Genomic DNA, 17,103 nt, shown 5'->3' with positions numbered 1-17,103 from the left:
TACAATCATAGTCTAGTTGAAGGTCTCTGTTTTGATATTCAAACTGCTTCCTGCAAATGGTCCTATGTGCCTGAGAGATCACAGTTCATGATCCTGAAAGCTGGACCTCGACTTCCTGCAGCTCCCCTTGGCTGCAAAGCACAAAACGGAGTGAATGGGAGCCACAAGGCTCTGTGGCTGCAGCACCAGTAAATAAACAAACTGGGGCGTCCAGTTAATGTGTTTCTGAAAGTGATTTCGCAGAACGCTTTCAGAAACACTGCTCTAGAAGGCTGACCCACACAAGGGGGTGGATGGGACACACACTTTGCCAGTGTGTTTCCTGGATATTTGTTGACAGCAGAGATATATTGAGATTCAGGAATCCTGAGTTCTATTTTAGGCTCTGGAGGGAAGTGTTCTGCCTGTTTTCACCAAGACTGACACTGTCTGCTCATGCCCTTCTACCTGTCCTGGTCCTGTCTCTCTCCTTTCTTGGCTCCTTATCTACCCAGGTCCAGCCTCCATAACTCTGGCTTCTCATCCCAGTCCCACTCACTTTTTATAGACTCATAAGACTGGAAGGGACCTCGAGAGGTCATCAAGTCCAGTCCTTTGCACTCATGACAGAACCAAGCATCATCTACACTAGTGGTGGGCAACCTGTGGCCCTTGGGCTGCATGCAGCCAATTGGGGATCTGTGTGGCCCATGAGACTTGAGTTTACTGTTGCCCATGGGCAGGGTTGCCAGATTCTGCTATTTTCTGTCTGCATAGAATTTTTTTCGTGCTGGCATTACTAAAGTGAAGCAAAGGCATGTGAAGTTAGGTGATGTTTGCTTTTTTTGTAACAGTGTCACATTATTGACTCACATTTAGCTTGCCATCCACTATGGCTGCCCCATCCCTTTCTGCAGTACTCCTTCCTAGACCATCATTTCCTATTTTGTATGTGTGCAACTGATTGTTCCTTCCTAAGTGGAGTACTTTTCATTTGCCCTTATTGAAGTTCATCCTATGTTTACCTCAGACCATATATCCAGTTTGTTGAGATCACTTTGAATTAAAATTCTAAAAAGTACTTGAAACTCCTCCCATCTTGCTAGCATCCACAAACCCACCCAGTCTGAGTCTTCTACTCCAAATCATTTGTTTGACTCCCAATTTTCCCCTTTCCACAGCCAATACCAAATGCCTATTATTTCCACCCACCCACCGCAACTTCTTGTCCACAGTCTCCATGCCTCCTCCTTTCCCTTCCCTTCTAGCTCTCTGACCAGTCTCATTCCCAGGACGACGACTCTAATCTCAGTGTAATCTGCTTACCCACCCACTTCCTGATTCCCTCAATTGTCTCCCCTTCCCGGTTTCCTTGTCCCAAACTCGCCCACACCTTGTCCACCCTCCCAGTCAACTAGTTCCTAATTCCCACTTCTTTCCTCTGCTCCCAGTCCCCCCCCCCTTAGTCAGTTTCTCTCCCTCCACCTCTTTAGTCCCGTATCAGTGGGCTCCTTGTCCCGTTCTAGTCCCTCCCGCTATTCTAGCACTAGAAATTCTTAGAGAAAAAGTTCTTCAGCACTTTCTAACACGGGCACCACAACTTAGTTTCCCCTCATGTCATTCTGGGAAATGGTCTGGTGTTAAAATATTAAAAAGTGTTTTCAATGTATAAGATAGGTCGCACGCAGTTGCTTGCTGTGTGAAAGGGGTCCCTAGCACAAACGTTTGGGAACTGCTGATGTAGTCCTTTTTCCCCCTTATTCTCAGATGTCCCCTTAGTCTTATATTGGACCCTTAGTCTTATATTGTGCCCGCCCGCCTTAGTTATAAATTCGACTATGCCTGTGACCCATACAATTAATGGTGGGGTGAGGCGCCTCTGTGATTGGTTGCCCGCCGAGGGCTCCTCCCCTTCATATGACCGGCCTTGCGCTTTCACTGCGCCCGCCCGTTCGTCACGCAGAGCCCCAACACTGGTGAGCATGGCGACGCGCTGCTCTTGGTCGCGGCCCCTCAGCCTTACCTGCGGCTGCCTCCTGCTCCTGGTGCTCGGCGGCCCCGGTGAGTGCTCGGCGGCGGCGCGCCCAGTAGGCGGGGGAGAGGCGGGGGCTAGCTCCGCAGCCTGCGGGCGAGTCCTTCGGGAGGGGTCATGCCGGGGGGGCGGGGACGCTCTGAGGAGGGGGGCGCTCTGGGGGCGGGGACGCTCTGAGGAGGGGGGCGCTCTGGGGGCGGGGACGCTCTGAGGGGGGCGCTCTGGGGGCGGGGCTGTGCGGAGGGGGGCGCTCTGGGGAGCTCTCTGAAGGGGTGGGGGTGCCCTGGGATAAGTGCAGGGGCTGTGGGCGCGGGCTTTCTGCGCGTAGGGGCGCTCTGTGCGGGTGGGGGTGGACTTTGGGGGGGGCTCCTGCGTGTAGCGCGAATGTGTTTTGGAGGGGCGGGGGGGTCATGTCTGCGCAGTGGGCGATGGCTGCTGGGGGCCGGGCGTTGCGTTGCGGATCTCGCTCGCAGGTGCGCCAAGTCCCGGAGCTTGGTCCCTCGAGGCAAGGCTCAGACCACGGGGAGAGGTTTTTGCCCTGGGAGTGATGGGGATGAGTCCCCTGCACTCAAACCAGCTCTGCTGGGCCCTCAAGGGTGTGCTGGGGGGTAGCCCTGAGAAGGAGGCGGGGTGAGCATTCCTGGCACTTGTGTGGCTGCTTTTCTGGCACCTTTGGGAGGGTGCCCTGAGAGCACAACTGGGCTTCAGGCAAAAGCACAGTAAAGATGCTCCAACATGATATTCGGGGCAGTCATAACTCTCCATTTCTTCTTTTCCAGGGTGTGCTCCCTTCCTTGCCCCCCAGTCTTCCCTTCTTCTATGTGTTAAACAGACCCATGGTGTCTGTGAAATGCTTCTTTAATCCTTCCTAGTCTACCTAACGGCTTCATTTTTTTGTTTTGTTTAATGTGGCATTTCAGTTTGGACTCTGTACTATAAGGCCTGGATTTTCTCTCACTGCAAACTCAAACTGGCTTTAGGTTTGTTTTTGCTACTGTTTAGGATAGAAGTGTGTACCATTATATAGGGATGAACAGACATGGACTAGAAGTGCTAACTCTAGGTCTTCCCAATGTGATCTCCTATGCAAAGTGAAAATGGTGCTGAATTTGATTTCTTCTAATTAATTGCAATCCTGACTTGTTGAAAAGGCTGTTTCCAGCCTTGGTGTATTGATATTTTTACAGAATTATGCTGTCAGGTTAATATTAAGTTATCCAGAGGGATAGGAGAATAAAATGAAAAAGGATAGGGGAGTAGTCGCCAGCTTTTTGTCATATATCTCTCAACTTATTTGGACCAACAGACTGCATTTTGATGGCTTTCTGGGCTGTTGGATTAACATTGTTACTTGAAATACTGGGTATTCCACAAGAGCACTCTAAAACTGTAACTGTAAATACCTGAACAAGAGTCTCCTCCTGTAAAACATGTTCTTACTTGTAGCCAAATTGGTCTTTACAGTTTTGCAGGTCCAAATAAGCCAAGTAGAAATCCAAACTGTACAGAGTATGCTGGAGTAATACTCTGCTGGGTAAACTTTAAGTGGCATCTTTCCCCACACCTTAATGGATGCAAGTAATTCTTCATTTGGTGCGTTTGGCACAATATCCTTTCACACTGGGTGAACTAATCCAAAGTGAGAGTAGCTAGCCTGTGGTTTTCACCAGACAACTCAGCAGGTGAAGTGTTTTTCAAAGTGGCACTTCTCTTTTGGATCAGGAGTCTGGTCTTTGACATACTTCTCTGCCAGAACAGCTATTTCAGTCACAAATCACACTTCATCACACCTCTCATTGGCCTAGCTATTCCAGCAAAACTTGTAGTGGTAAGTGCCGCCACTTGCTACTGCTAGTGTTACCGTATTCCAGATTCCCAAAATAAAGGATGCTTGGGGAAGAAGAAACCTGGGGGATACTCAGTGGAGTTGAGGAAAGTGTCACTTGGTGTCAGTGTAGCAGGGCAGCTGGCACAAGCCCTTTGGGATTCCTCCCCTAGGACTGGGGTGAGTGTGGGAGGGATCCAGCAGCTGTGGCTTGCAGGGAATGGGCAAATCAGATGCAGGGAAGGGAGCAATAAGCGCTGTTTCTGAGCTGCAGCTTGCCTGCTCTGCAAGCCTTCTCCCCACCCCCCATGTTTGAAATCTTTTCTCACCCAGAGAAAGCAGGCTCAAAGAGGCTATTTCTGGAAACTTTTGATGTATGGTAACCCTAGCTTCTGCTGCATCCACATCACATCAGAACAAATTACTTTCCCAGAGGAATCAGAAGTTATCATTGTTTTCAAATTTATTTCTGCAGGTGGTGATGGGTGGGTTAGAAAATGTAGGCTTGAGGTAAAACCAGGTTATCCAACTTTCCATTTTGAATAGGGCCCACCACTATAACCAGACATCCTTTGTAATTGTTAGTAACAGGAAGAGCACTTTTTACATATATAGGGTATTGCTCTAAATTCTGCTGTCATTCTTCTTTCTTATTGGAATAGTTCAGCTGCAAGACAAAAGGAGAATGCTGCACTTCAGTTGTACTTTTGTTCAAATATCTTTACTTTATTTGAAGGTGCATCAGTAGCTTTTTTTTCATAAAATGAAAATGAGGCAGACTTATTCAGGTGCTGCAGAGCAAGTCAGCAGCACAAAATAGAACCGAGTCCTTGCTATGAGTGTCTTGTCTTAAAAGCAGCATAGGATTAGGCAATATGAAGATAGTAATTTCAGTGCTACATGCATTGTGCTCTGTGGCTCGTAGAATACGTATGAAAATTTGGACTGTCTTAATAAATCATGTTGTGGTCTTGAATAACTGCCATGGTTTTAAAGAACTATCATAATCTTTAATATATAATAATGTGAAGATTATGAAGTTTATATTACTGCCACTCTTATGTCTATACCTCTGGACTTTATTTCCATGTGACTTCTTTTACTAACATCTTGCTGTAAGACTGCTCTCCTATCTTATCTAGAGCAGGAAATGGTAGCGATTCTTATCGAGCAACACTAAGCATCTCCCTTACTGAATGTGATGGTAAAAAAAAAAAAAAAACCCACACGAAAGTGAAACATTCTATAACTGCAATATTCAGGTTTCCAGTCTCTAGAAATAGTTTGTTGAGACAAGTTCTGGTAATGGTCACGTGCAGAGGCGTTTGGACTCTCTCTGTAATGGGTACAGTCTGCTAAGCTCAAAGATGCATGATAGCCTGTCATATTAGAGTAGAGGGGCCAGGAGCATGGTGAAGGCAACATTTTTGAGAGGTTAAAGAAAAATGTCTAGTACTAGGCGCAAGTTTTTCTCTGAAGAATGGGGGGGGGTATTAAGTAGCTGAGGGCTGACTAGTACTTACAAGGTCTGGTAGGGAAGCTTGAATGCTTGCTTAAGACCAGGTTTCGCAATTCCTTACAGCTCAGTCAATGCTTACATATGTGCTCTCCAGTGGAAGTTGTTTTGAAACTTGTACATTACAGACTTTGTTTTGGTTTTTAAAGTAGAGTGTGTAGATCAAAACTGTAAACCCTTAAGTACTAACACTGACTTTTTGGAGTTTTGACTGGCTTTTTCTGAACACTGAAACGTTATTAACAAATGACCATGCATAGGCAAGCTGGCTTATGCATTGCGACACTTGTATTTAAAATTTCTTAACACTTACACTTTTTGGATAAACCAAACTGGAGTCTTAATCACTTGCTATACTAAAAGCATCTAAGTGTAATCTCCCTAATTTATAATCTCTCTAAATAAAAATAATTTGTAGTGGTAACAAGTACAATTTAATATTTCAAAGTTCCTTCAGTAAAGCTTCTGAAACTTGGTGTTTGGTGCTACACTTTCCATAATAAGAGTAAGTCAGTTCTAGCTTGTCAATAATGATAGTGTGTGACTCACTATCACACACTGGCTATCACTATCACTTAAATCACTGGATTTAAGTAGTCATTTGAATATAAAAGATAATATTTGGGAAACAATAGCAAATTGTAGCCCAGTCTCAAAGCTGATTTACCTGTCAGCAGCTAGGGAGTCTACAAGCTGAACCAGTTTCCACTGTTAGATTTTTTTTTTATATACTGTCTCTCTCAAAATGCCTTTGAGAATAACTCAGTCAAAAATCTTCAGCATTCTGTAGGAAAAGAAACTTGAGATCTATGCTGCTAAAACAGGGTTTGTGGTGGTTTTTGTGGAATGGCTTGTTTTTTATTGGTCAAGTCCTGCATTTTTAGTCTCTTTTCTGGAAGACTGGTCATCTGGTAAGCTAGTAATATAATGTAGATACCAAGTAAGTGAAGTCTGACTAAGAAGTGCCCATAAGTTAGACTTTTAAACACCTGTAGCATTGACAATCTATAGTCAGAAGGGGAACTAAATTTACTAACTAGGCTCTTCGGTTAAAGTCCAGAAACTAAAACACAATTTTAAGAAAGGTACAGAGCCACAGACTCTCAATTTGCAGGCCACCTTAGTTCAGGGGCGAGCAAACTTTTTGGCCAGAGGGCCACATCTAGGTAGGGAAGGTGGGTGGCAGGCTATGTGTGTAGGACTTGTGCAGAGTTGGGGGCACAGGAAGGGGTTCATGGCTGGAGTTGGGGTTCAGTTTCCCCATTCCTGGCCAATGGGAGCTGCAGGGATGATGTCTGCTAGTGAGGGCAGCACATGAAGCCCTGTTGTCCCCCTCACTCCTCCCAGGGACTGCAGGGATGTGCCAGTGATTTCTGAGAGTGGCATGGGGCAGGAAGTCGGCCCTAGCCCCAATGTGCCACTGGCCTGGTAATCCTACAGGATGGGTCAGAAGCTCTGTTGGGCTTCATGCAGTCTGTAGGCCATAATTTGCCTAGCCCTGCCTTAGGTCATATCTGTTGCTAAAACAGAGCATAATGACTCTTTACGGCCATTCTTACCATCTTGTTTAGGGAATTCTGTCTTGACATACAAAACTTCTTCAGTGTTCAAATATTAATTAAATGAATTAATGACATAACCTCTTAAGATCTGACAAGCTGCTTAGCTCAAGTACAAATTCCAATGTGCTCAAACTTTCTAAACATCTTGCTTCCTAGCTACCTTTACGTAAAATGTGAATTCTGCTGAGCTAAATGTCTGTGTGAAATGTTCTTTACTTTGTAGCAAGACAAGATAAAAGCTCCAGAACTTAACTTAAATCTAGAAGTTATATCGTGTTGCTAATTCTAGTATTAGAAAATCAAGTAGCCTTCATGTCTCTAGTAAAATTAATGTAAACCCGAAAGAATTTGCTCTGTTTAAAACATTTTGTAGTGAATTAATTTGTGAAATACACTGTAAAATGAAGTATCAATGTCTTACATGCAAACAATTACTGTATATATTATAGGGGTTTTCCAGTCACATGCAGTGGAAGTAGAGGTGAAAGATTCCTCCAATACTACATGCATATATGCAAAATGGATGATGAGCTTCTTGATAAAATATGAAACAAACAGTAGTGAATATGTAAGTATTGAATTTAATGCTAACTTCTGCTGTTAGAAGTACTATTCATTTCATTTCCATGTTCAGTCTTGAGAAACTTCAAAACAAAATTTTCTTTCTCCAATAAGTAGGCTAAGTATCAGGCTGCTAATCTTGTAATATTTGTAATATTTGATTTCTAAGTCCTTCCTAAAACTCAATCACACCATTCAGTCATGCTTAGGGCCCTACCAAATTCATGATCCATTTTGGTCAGTTTGTCATGGGATTTAAAAAAATAGTAAGCTTCATCATTTTTGCCTTTTTAAACTTAACATTTCATGGTGATGTAATTGTAAGGGTCCTAACACACAAAGCAGTGTGTAGGAGGAGGGGTCACAAAATTATTTTAGAACAGGCCTGGACAAAATATGGCCTGCGGACTGAATCTGGCCTGCCAAGCCACTAGATCCAGCCCATGGGTGCAGTGGGGAGCCCCAGGCAAACTCCCTTGCTTGCCCCACACACTACTCAGAAAATCAGCACCTGGGCCATTTCTCTTGCAAAACTTTGATCCAGGGCGGAGGCTTCAGGTACTGCCCCTGCTTCCAGCACAATCCCATTGGCCAGTTTCTGGCTAGAAAGTGGCCATTGGGAGCTGCCTGCCTGAATAAAAGCCAGCACACATAGCACCAGGCTAGTATCAGAACATCCCTAGTTCTGATACTCCTCAGTCAGCACCACTCGGCTCCTTTTGAACCCCAACCCTCTGCCCCAGCCCTGTTAAAAGTCAGTAAATGAGAGCAGGGGATGGAGTGAGTGAGGTGGGACCTTAGGGAAAGGTGGGGCACATCTTGGTTTGTCCTTACACTTGGAAAAATACCAGGAATAAAAAGGTTGGAGACCACTAATCTAAATGCTAGTGTCTTGCAGGCAAGATAAGACCTTTGGCTAGATTTTTCAACTTCTATTCTGAGTCCAACACAGCACTTTTCTAATTCCAGTGGTGGTAAACTTTAGAACAATGTGTATAATGGAGTAACTTTCTTAACCCTTCTTTGAGTTCAGTTAGCTGTTCCACACAACATTTCCTAATGGAAACAAATAGGAAGCTTCCACTTCTACAGAATTGAGACTTTCCAGGAAATACTCCAGAATGAGGGGAATGTCTGTCTGAATTAACTACCTTTCTCTTCTAGAAAAATGTAACTCTAGAACCATCTACCAATGTAACGCATAAGGGAAGCACCTGTGGCAATAAGACACATGACCCACTACTAGCAATACAATTTGGAGCAGGTCATTCTTGGAGTTTAAACTTTACTAAGACAAATGAAACTTATCGAGGGAACATCATCACATTTACCTACAATACCAGTGATGTAGCCTTTAAAGATGCTAAAAAAAAAGGTAAAATGTGGGATTTTATCTTGCGATGTAGCTGAACATGACCAAAACTAGCGTTTACTGCAGTGTACCATACTGCTACTGTTTTTATAGCTATTCGTATCTCTGCCCTGGTCTGTTTTTCTTACAACTGTTGTAGACCAATAAGAGCATCTTGTCAGTTCTTATGAATGTTGTAGATTCAAGTTACTGTTTATAATTGCAGTGATCTACTAGAATCTTTCTCAATATGGATGAGGAAAGTTTTACATGCTTGCTGATTTTAATGAGTTGGTCAGTCTCTAAAAATACTAGTGCTACAATACAAATCTTTACAATTCACAGCACTTCACTAAAAAGATTATGAATCTTGCACAGTTAGTAACAAAGCAGTAGCTTTGGATTCCTTTCTTGTACCTTGATAACAGTTTTAAAAGGAAGTATCCTGCTGGGATGAGCAGTTTATTTTCTAAGACTTGTTTAGTTAGCTCTACAATACTTGAAAAAGTAGACCTGAAGGGAAATGCATAGCAAAGAGATGTTAAAGGTAACTACATTTATGGGAATTCTGCTCCTTGCATTTAATTCAGTTAGCGGTCTTAAATTGTAAACTTTTCTCTCAAACACATGAAGATTAAACTGTACTCTTGCTTATAGAAGTGATTACTATTGTTGCAAATGACACTCTGCATCCAGTCCGACTGAATACTGTCTACAGATGTCATCACCTGGACTCTGTTGAGGTTGCAAATGTGTCTCAGTTCTTCTGGAATGTCACTCTGCAGGCTTTTGTTCAAAATGGCACTGTTAGTAAAAATGGTAAGTCGCTTAAAATTGCATGGTGGCTCTATCCAATGTGACTTTCATGTTGCAAAATCGTGAATTGCTACTTACCTTGACTAAACTCTTGAAACAACATTAGTATGAACATGCATTTGTCCTTGTGCACATCATGAGCTAACTGCTGATATGAAACTAAATCAGTGATGCAGACACATTAGGAAAAATGCAATTCCTAATGAGTATTTACTAGCTGACTTGGTATTTTTGAATATGCTGCTGCAACTAATTCAAGTATCACTAAAACTAGATTATATCTGAATCTTAAGGTACCTCTGTAAGCAAGTTATACTGCCTGTTTGTTATATCCAGTATTTTGATTGTCGGGGGCCAGTTTGGCAGTGGCTAACAAATAGCCTCATATGCTTTGTGTGCATCTTAGTATATGACACCTTTTGTCAAAGGCTTATATTAAGCTTTTTTCCTTTAAAGCCAGTAGCTTGGCCAGAACTTCCTCTGCCTACTGCCTTCATCTGCTATATTAGCATGGTGACCACTTCCTAACTTTGCCAGTGCAGAATGGAACTATATTGCTGCTTCTGTTACTCTTAATGGAAAGACTATTCTGTTTGAAATACTTCACTGTTACTGCATGCTTTATTGTGAAAGATTTTACCAAAACGAAACAGAGCAGGAGACACTGTAGTATACTTAAGGCTAAAATACTCCCCTCTGCAAAAAAGACAGTAGAACAGTCAGTTGTTGGAGGTTCAGTTTTGTAGCTGTGAAGTCATGTTACTCTCTTTTTTTTTTCAGATTCTATATGTGATGCTGATAAACCTACTGTTTCAACTACTGTTATGCCCACTATTGCCAACTTCACTTCTTTACCTAGCACTACTGCTTCATCACCTTCCCCAACTACAACTTCTAAGCCAGCGGAGAAACCATTCATTGGAAACTATTCTCTTAAAAATGGTGGTAAAACCTGTCTTCTGGCTACAATTGGGCTGCAGCTGAATGCCTCCCAAGAGAAGGTGCTGGTTTTAGTATCTTAAAAGCAATGACCTCTTCTAAGATTGCTGCAATAGTGGGGGATTTTGCTTAAATATAGATACGTGACTAAAGTCTCAACCAATATTTGGCATTACCTTAGTGTTACATATGTCCTCTCTATTCCATATGTATCTGAGGGATACTCTGTAGCTCCAAAACGACCTACCTGTTTAAAATGGTAACTTGCTGAGGCATACCATGCTTGATATTGTAACTTAACCAGGGCATTTCAGTAGCTTAAGGCTGGAGTCTGCAGATGCTCTGCTTAACTGCAGGGGGAGCTCGAATTAAGGCATCTGATTGCCAGAGCTATAATATCTGATGCACAAAATAAACAAAGGATATGTCCTGTGCTCCATAACCGTTGAATGGGGGAGTGTCGGTGGGCAAGATCTTTTCCTATCTTGTCCAGTACTGCTAGCCTTTAGTGCCACTAAAATGTTTTGGCTAAATAGGATTCTTCATGCTGTGGTAGACTGACTTACCTGGTTTGATTCTTTCTTCTAGAGTAAGACGAGATATTGAGAGAGAAATAGGGAATCCTTCTGACAGCAGCAGATTGTCTTTTTTTGAACAGCTAGAAGCTTCTTGATTGACAAACGTTTGGTTTTAATTTCAGCCTGCTTTGATTAACATCAACCCAAAGACAACTGCTGCCACTGGTAGCTGTGGCAACACATCTGCTACTCTGCAATTGAACGACAGCAACAGAAGGTTTATTGATTTCACCTTTGCTTTAGTAAGTAACATATTACGAGTGAGCACTAGACTTCCAATAAAATCTTCATTTCTTGTGTAAACATTTGCATAGTGCCTGTGTCTTAAATGCTTTTTCATTGTTTCTTACGGGGTTGTAGAGGTGGCTGGCATCTTACACTTCAGGTGACGCAACTGAGTTTCTTAATTGACTGCCCAAGATTACTTTTTACACCCCCTACTCTAGGAGTAATTTAAATGTAACCACATAATTGTTAAAAATCCTAGTGGTTACAGAAACTGCACACTCAGTAGTATGAAGCTTGTGACGGGGGAGGGTGAGCTGGACCTCCTATAGGCAGGGGTACTCTGAGTCACTGACTGGAACAGCCCTTGCCCATGGTGGGTCCTGGGGGGCTGGAGCAACCCACTTCTCAAGGAGGGCAGGGAGCTGCTCTAGCCAGTACTAGTTAGCCAGAACCAGTAATAGAGTGAGGCTTAGTCGTTAACTGGTTAACCATTTGCATCCCTATCCTAGCGCACATTCTAATTTTTTGCTGCTAGGTGTCCTGGTTCAGTAACCTGTCTAATGCACAGATGTACGTCCTATTAAAGTGACTGAACTCACATGTAGCCTTTCAGTAAATGCTTTTTCATGCTTGTAGTTTAGAAGATCATTCCTGCAGTATGTACTTTTAAATGTATATGTACTTGTGTGTATGGGATAACCTTCAATTTTAACATCATGGGAGTTTTCTCTTAAAACAGAAAAACACAAGTGGAAACGTACCAAAATTCTACCTGAGGGAAGTGAACGTCACCCTGATCAGCTTTGTAAATGGCTCTGGTAAGATGCTTTATGGCTTAGTATCAGAGGGAGGTATGGGGGATCATTGCTGGGGGAAGAAGGGATGGACTGCTGGGAGGGGAGGACGGCCTTCAGAAGTCCTACCAAGGACTAGGCAACAGCACAGAAGTAAGGGTGGTAATGGGCACAAAGTCTGATGTGAAGTGATATTGATAAATATCACTTTACCATTCTCTTCCCCCCCCCCCCACACACACACACTTCAGCACTGCTGCTGACACACAATTGCCTTCAGAGCTGGGTGCCTGGTAGATATGCAAATCCACAGATATCTGCTTTTTATCTGGGTCTCTACATCTGTGGATGCAGATATCTGCAGTTTTTTTGGGGATACAAAATTTTGTATCCCCACAAGTTTCTAGTGCCTGGTATATGTACTGCCCCTGTACAAGTATAGATTTTCAGGAAGGCGGAGCCATGAAGGATACAGATACAAAGGGGGGGTGCTATGAAATTCAGAACCACTGTTCTACTAAAACACTTGCTTAAACATCAAGTTTCCCATCCATATAGAACAGCCGTCTTCTAGATCACTGAGATCTCTGTAGCACTCTAGAAACCAGTTTTTAATTTTAAAATTCTTAAATAGGGGTTGGGGGCTTGGGTCATGCAGGCCTACTGTTAATATGTTGGCAATTAATATCTATAACAAGATGTCTAAGCCAAAAAGTATAGCTGTATAAGCAGTTTACATTGCAGTGATGCAAGGCAATGCAAGAACACGTGAGTAGATTAGTGACTTAGATCTTCTGAAAATGTAACTGCTTTAAGTCGCCGCCTTCTGTACAGAAGCTGAATTCCTCTAGTCAACAAACTAGTAAATCTTCTAAATTGCTACATGACCACACCTCAGAGTGAACAGTGCTGAGAAATGGACTTGGTGGCCTTCAGCTAAATAGGCTTATTTTGTTAGCACACCTTTTGAACTTGGCACACTTGTAGGCTTTCTTTAGTCTAGAGAAAACTCAAGTGTCCATATTAAAATCTTTATTTTAAGAACCTTTAAATGCTGGAAACAACAACCTCAGCCTCTGGGACACCTTCCTTGGCAGTTCATACATGTGCCAAAAAGAGCAGTCTGTTGTGGTGACTGAAGACCTTCAAATACATACTTTTGATCTAAGGATTCAGCCATTCAGAGTGGAAGACGACAGATATTCTAAAGGTAAGACTAACACAATATCAAGCAGATTTGTAGGATGCTCTAACAAGGTTCATAACATAGGGGTGGATAATAGCTGTATGGATACTAGCATAACTAATTGGCTGGTATGTTATTTTTGCTTAGGCTAAAATGAGCCTCAGACTCCCATTTGGAAACAGCACCAGCCTTCTCTCCTGGTTGATATGAACACCTGGCTTTTAATTAGTGATTAGCCCTGAAGTAACTTGCTTTAAAAAAAAATCATATCACAAACTGACAACAGGACCTTTATATAAAACCTAGGGAGTTAGGATTTCCATACTATTACTGAAAGCTGCAAATGCTGGGAGTGAGGGAGGCTATCCAGACTGCCCCAGAAATAATGGGATGAAGCTTGGAAAGACCACTTCTGCTGAATGTTATCCAAGCTTTTTCATTGGGCTAGAGGAGGAAAGGATGACTCCAGTGATAAGAATCCCAAAAAAATGGAAAAAGCTCTTACTGCAAAGAACAATCTTGCATTGACTAAGGCTGTGGAAAATAATCTTTTCTAGTAATTCTGAAGAGATGCAGTATAAACAGTTCTAGTTCTCATTGTGGAAGGCCAAATGTAACATACTGTACCTAGTTTTCAACAGATGCTCATTAATGCTTGCAGCTCACTTCTGAGTTGTAGACTGAAAATTGTAAGTTAGAATGGGAGGTGAAAAGCGTCTCAAATCTTTTTTTGGAAGACCTCACCTCATAGTAATGTTGAATGCTGCCTTAAACATTACTAAATGAATTCTTACTACAATTGGTGCTCCCTGCTATCATCATCCACATGTTAGCTTAGTGCATCTTCATCTGGATTTTCAACACTGGAACCATACATTTGTATTAATATAAAACATCTGTGTATGCACTTCAGCCTGGCTTGCACTAACCTGGCTTTTTTCTAGCTTTGCATTTAAATCTCCAATAGAATTGATACTGTAATTTGATAAACTGACATAAACTTACGCCCTACAATATCTTCAAAGCCTGTTAAACATTTTTTAGTAAATATGCTACTTTCTGCACCAAAAGTGCATTGATCTGCTAACTCTGAATAGCACATAGGGAAACTACCCATGAATCTGTACAGTATTCTTACTAAACTATACAGATATGAGAAATATTTCCAGTAACTTTGAGCCTTCATGTTAAGGAAAATAGTTTTGTTTCCCAAGAGAAGTACCATAGCATACTGTCTCTTTATTTATTTCTTGTTACCACCTTTTTCTCATCTACAGCCCAGGAGTGTCCGCTGGATGATGACACCATTCTAATACCAATTATAGTTGGCGCTGCTCTTGCGGGCTTGATTATCATTATAGTGATTGCTTACATAATTGGCAGAAGAAAAACCTATGCTGGATATCAAACCTTGTAAATCTGAATGTGATTACTGTTCCAGTCTCACTTTAAATGAAGCAAGTGCGAGTTCCCAAATGCAAACAAACTTCAAGTAAACATTTGCATCATCTATTTAGGGCTGGAGACTGTGGGTGCTTTCTCTTTTTGATTATTTTGTCAGATAAACACTGGGGATCTAACTCTGCTTCCTGAACAAAGAAACAGTTTTATAACTACTAGAAGTGGCATACAAGTCTTATTTGACAAATTATTAGGTTCAAGTTATTACCTTGCAAGTCACTTGAGAATCATGTATGTATTACGAATACTAAGTGACGCAGGGAACAGCCTAAATTGGAGCACTAAAATGATGCACTGGACAACTTGTAAAATTGCATTAAACTTGTCTCACCTGCATTCCTCAGTTACTGTCACAATTTGCAGGATAACCTGGGTGCCTTTAATGATGTATTAAACCTGGAATGCTTGCCAGGGTCTTCAAAGTGCCTAGTACATCTTTGGCTCATAGCACTAAATGCCATGCTAATGGCTTTTCAAGCAAGCTTACATTGAAGTGACAGGAGTAACCCATTTAATTCCAATGAGCTGCAGTAGCCTCTCATTTTGGTAGCTTCATTCCTGTAGTTTACATATGAAAATTAAGGGGGTAACTTAAATTTAACTTGGCTTACCTTGTAGTTAAAGCCGTTTCAAAATGCTTCAGAAAATTGCAGTGCACAAGTGAACAGGAACCAATTTACTGTTTTAACCTGGTATCCTCTAAGATATCAAAACTCAGACAAATCTACCGTGGTACAGTATTCTTGCTGGCACCAGTCTTTAAAAGGGAATAAATAATTATTTCTAGGACTTAAAGGGCACTTAATTCAAGCATACCTTGCTCAAAGTCTGTCTTGTCACTTCCTTTGTCTGTTAAAGAAGCTCTCAGTTTAATGGTCTAAAATCAATTCTCACAACTTCACCTGTTTTAAATATCCATATTAAGTATCCATATTAAATGGTTCTTTGCTAACAATTTGCATTGTAACTGTCACACGATGGCATCTAATTGCTGACTCATGAACTTTGTACTTAATTGTGTGCTGTGCAGAAATGTGAAAATTGTGCATTTGTGTGTAGGAGTTACTAATGCGGTGAAGAATGCAAAAGTATGACTCAGTGCAACTTTCTCTTTATTTGCAGTAGGTCCTCCACTTAAAACACAAACCTGTAATGCCATTGGACTGTTCCTTAAACTGCAGCTCTCCAGGGACTAGCCCTCACTATCTAAGAGCTTATTTTCAAATCTCCTAATTAGTGGTGTAATTCATAGTGCATCATATAAAAAGGTGGCCTTTCCAAAAAGGAATAAGTTTTGTGTGATAAACTTGGATTGGTCATATTAATGAACATAGGGCAGGCTGAGTTTCATGGGGAAATCTAGTTACAAATTTCTTAAAATTGGCTTGGAATTGTCATGGTGGTAGATGCTTGTTAAAGTTATACAGAGCTATATGACTTTTGTGCTCTTAAAAATCTAATACTAATTGGGTCTCAGTAACAACATGAGATTTAATAGCAGCTATTATATATTTAAGACAGTTCTTCTAAAATTGAAGGAACAATTAGATAATGCTTATTCCCAGCAGAACTCAGGCTTAAGTCTATCAACCTTAACAAAACTAGACATGTAAATGGGAGGAACTATTTTCAAACTTAATTCTTATTTTGCAAATTTCTCCAAAAACATAAATTATATTAAAATATTTAATTGTAACACTGTCTTCATAGAACGCCAGAAATTGTTGTTTACATGTGCCAGTTAAGTGCTGATTAAAAATATACCTATTACAGCTATTTTTGTCCATCTAATATTTTATATTTCCCATGTTTCCATATGCAAGCTCTATTTCTGAATTTCAGATTAAACTTTCACCATCTCTTGAAGGTGTAAAAATATTAACTTAAGAAAAAACACTGGATTTATTCAAGGAATTAGCTTTCCAAATACTAGATTCAATGTGCAGGTAACTAGCTCATGTAAACATCAAGTTTCATACATGTGTTTAAACCACTAGTTTTCTGTATTGTATTTCTCCGTGGGGACTTGCTTGTCGGCTTAATCTACATATTCCTTTAAACAATAAAGATTCTTCTATTTCTTAAGGAATCTTGGTAACTTTTTTAATTAAAGCAATGATTTCTTTGAATTGTAGTAATCACAAAAAAGACTTCCTCTTGACTAAAAATGATTGAGTTCTTATATTAGATCAGTCTCCAACCTAATTGCTGGAATTGTAGGACAACTTTTCTTAATCTTCTCTTGTCCTGTTGTTCTCCATCTTTCTGAAGTGCA

General features: G+C 41.4%; 1 protein-coding gene across 3 annotated transcripts in view; it reads left to right on the top strand.

The window, feature by feature from the left end:
- Positions 1–1,882: 1,882 nt before the first annotated feature.
- The window catches only part of LAMP2 (lysosome associated membrane protein 2), a 22,882-nt gene continuing 7,661 nt past the window's right edge, over positions 1,883–17,103 (top strand). For 2 of the 3 annotated variants that reach the window (XM_006115401.5, XM_006115400.5), the window contains exons 1-8: positions 1,883–2,040; positions 7,364–7,482; positions 8,640–8,850; positions 9,484–9,645; positions 10,423–10,643; positions 11,282–11,401; positions 12,127–12,205; positions 13,224–13,391. In XM_006115401.5, the coding sequence (XP_006115463.1) occupies positions 1,962–2,040; positions 7,364–7,482; positions 8,640–8,850; positions 9,484–9,645; positions 10,423–10,643; positions 11,282–11,401; positions 12,127–12,205; positions 13,224–13,391 (1,159 nt within the window). In that variant the 5' untranslated portion in view covers positions 1,883–1,961. Of the gene's footprint in view, positions 2,041–7,363; positions 7,483–8,639; positions 8,851–9,483; positions 9,646–10,422; positions 10,644–11,281; positions 11,402–12,126; positions 12,206–13,223; positions 13,392–14,644; positions 16,918–17,103 lie in introns of those variants that run through there. The other variant, XM_006115402.5, reaches the window with a different exon arrangement.

Source organism: Pelodiscus sinensis, chromosome 13 (genome assembly GCF_052426305.1).
Source record: "Pelodiscus sinensis isolate ZL-2025 chromosome 13, ASM5242630v1, whole genome shotgun sequence".
In the NCBI taxonomy this organism is placed as follows: Eukaryota; Metazoa; Chordata; order Testudines; family Trionychidae; genus Pelodiscus; species Pelodiscus sinensis.
The sequence above is the reverse complement of the archived record's forward strand: the minus strand, read 5'-3'. Positions and strand labels throughout refer to the sequence as shown.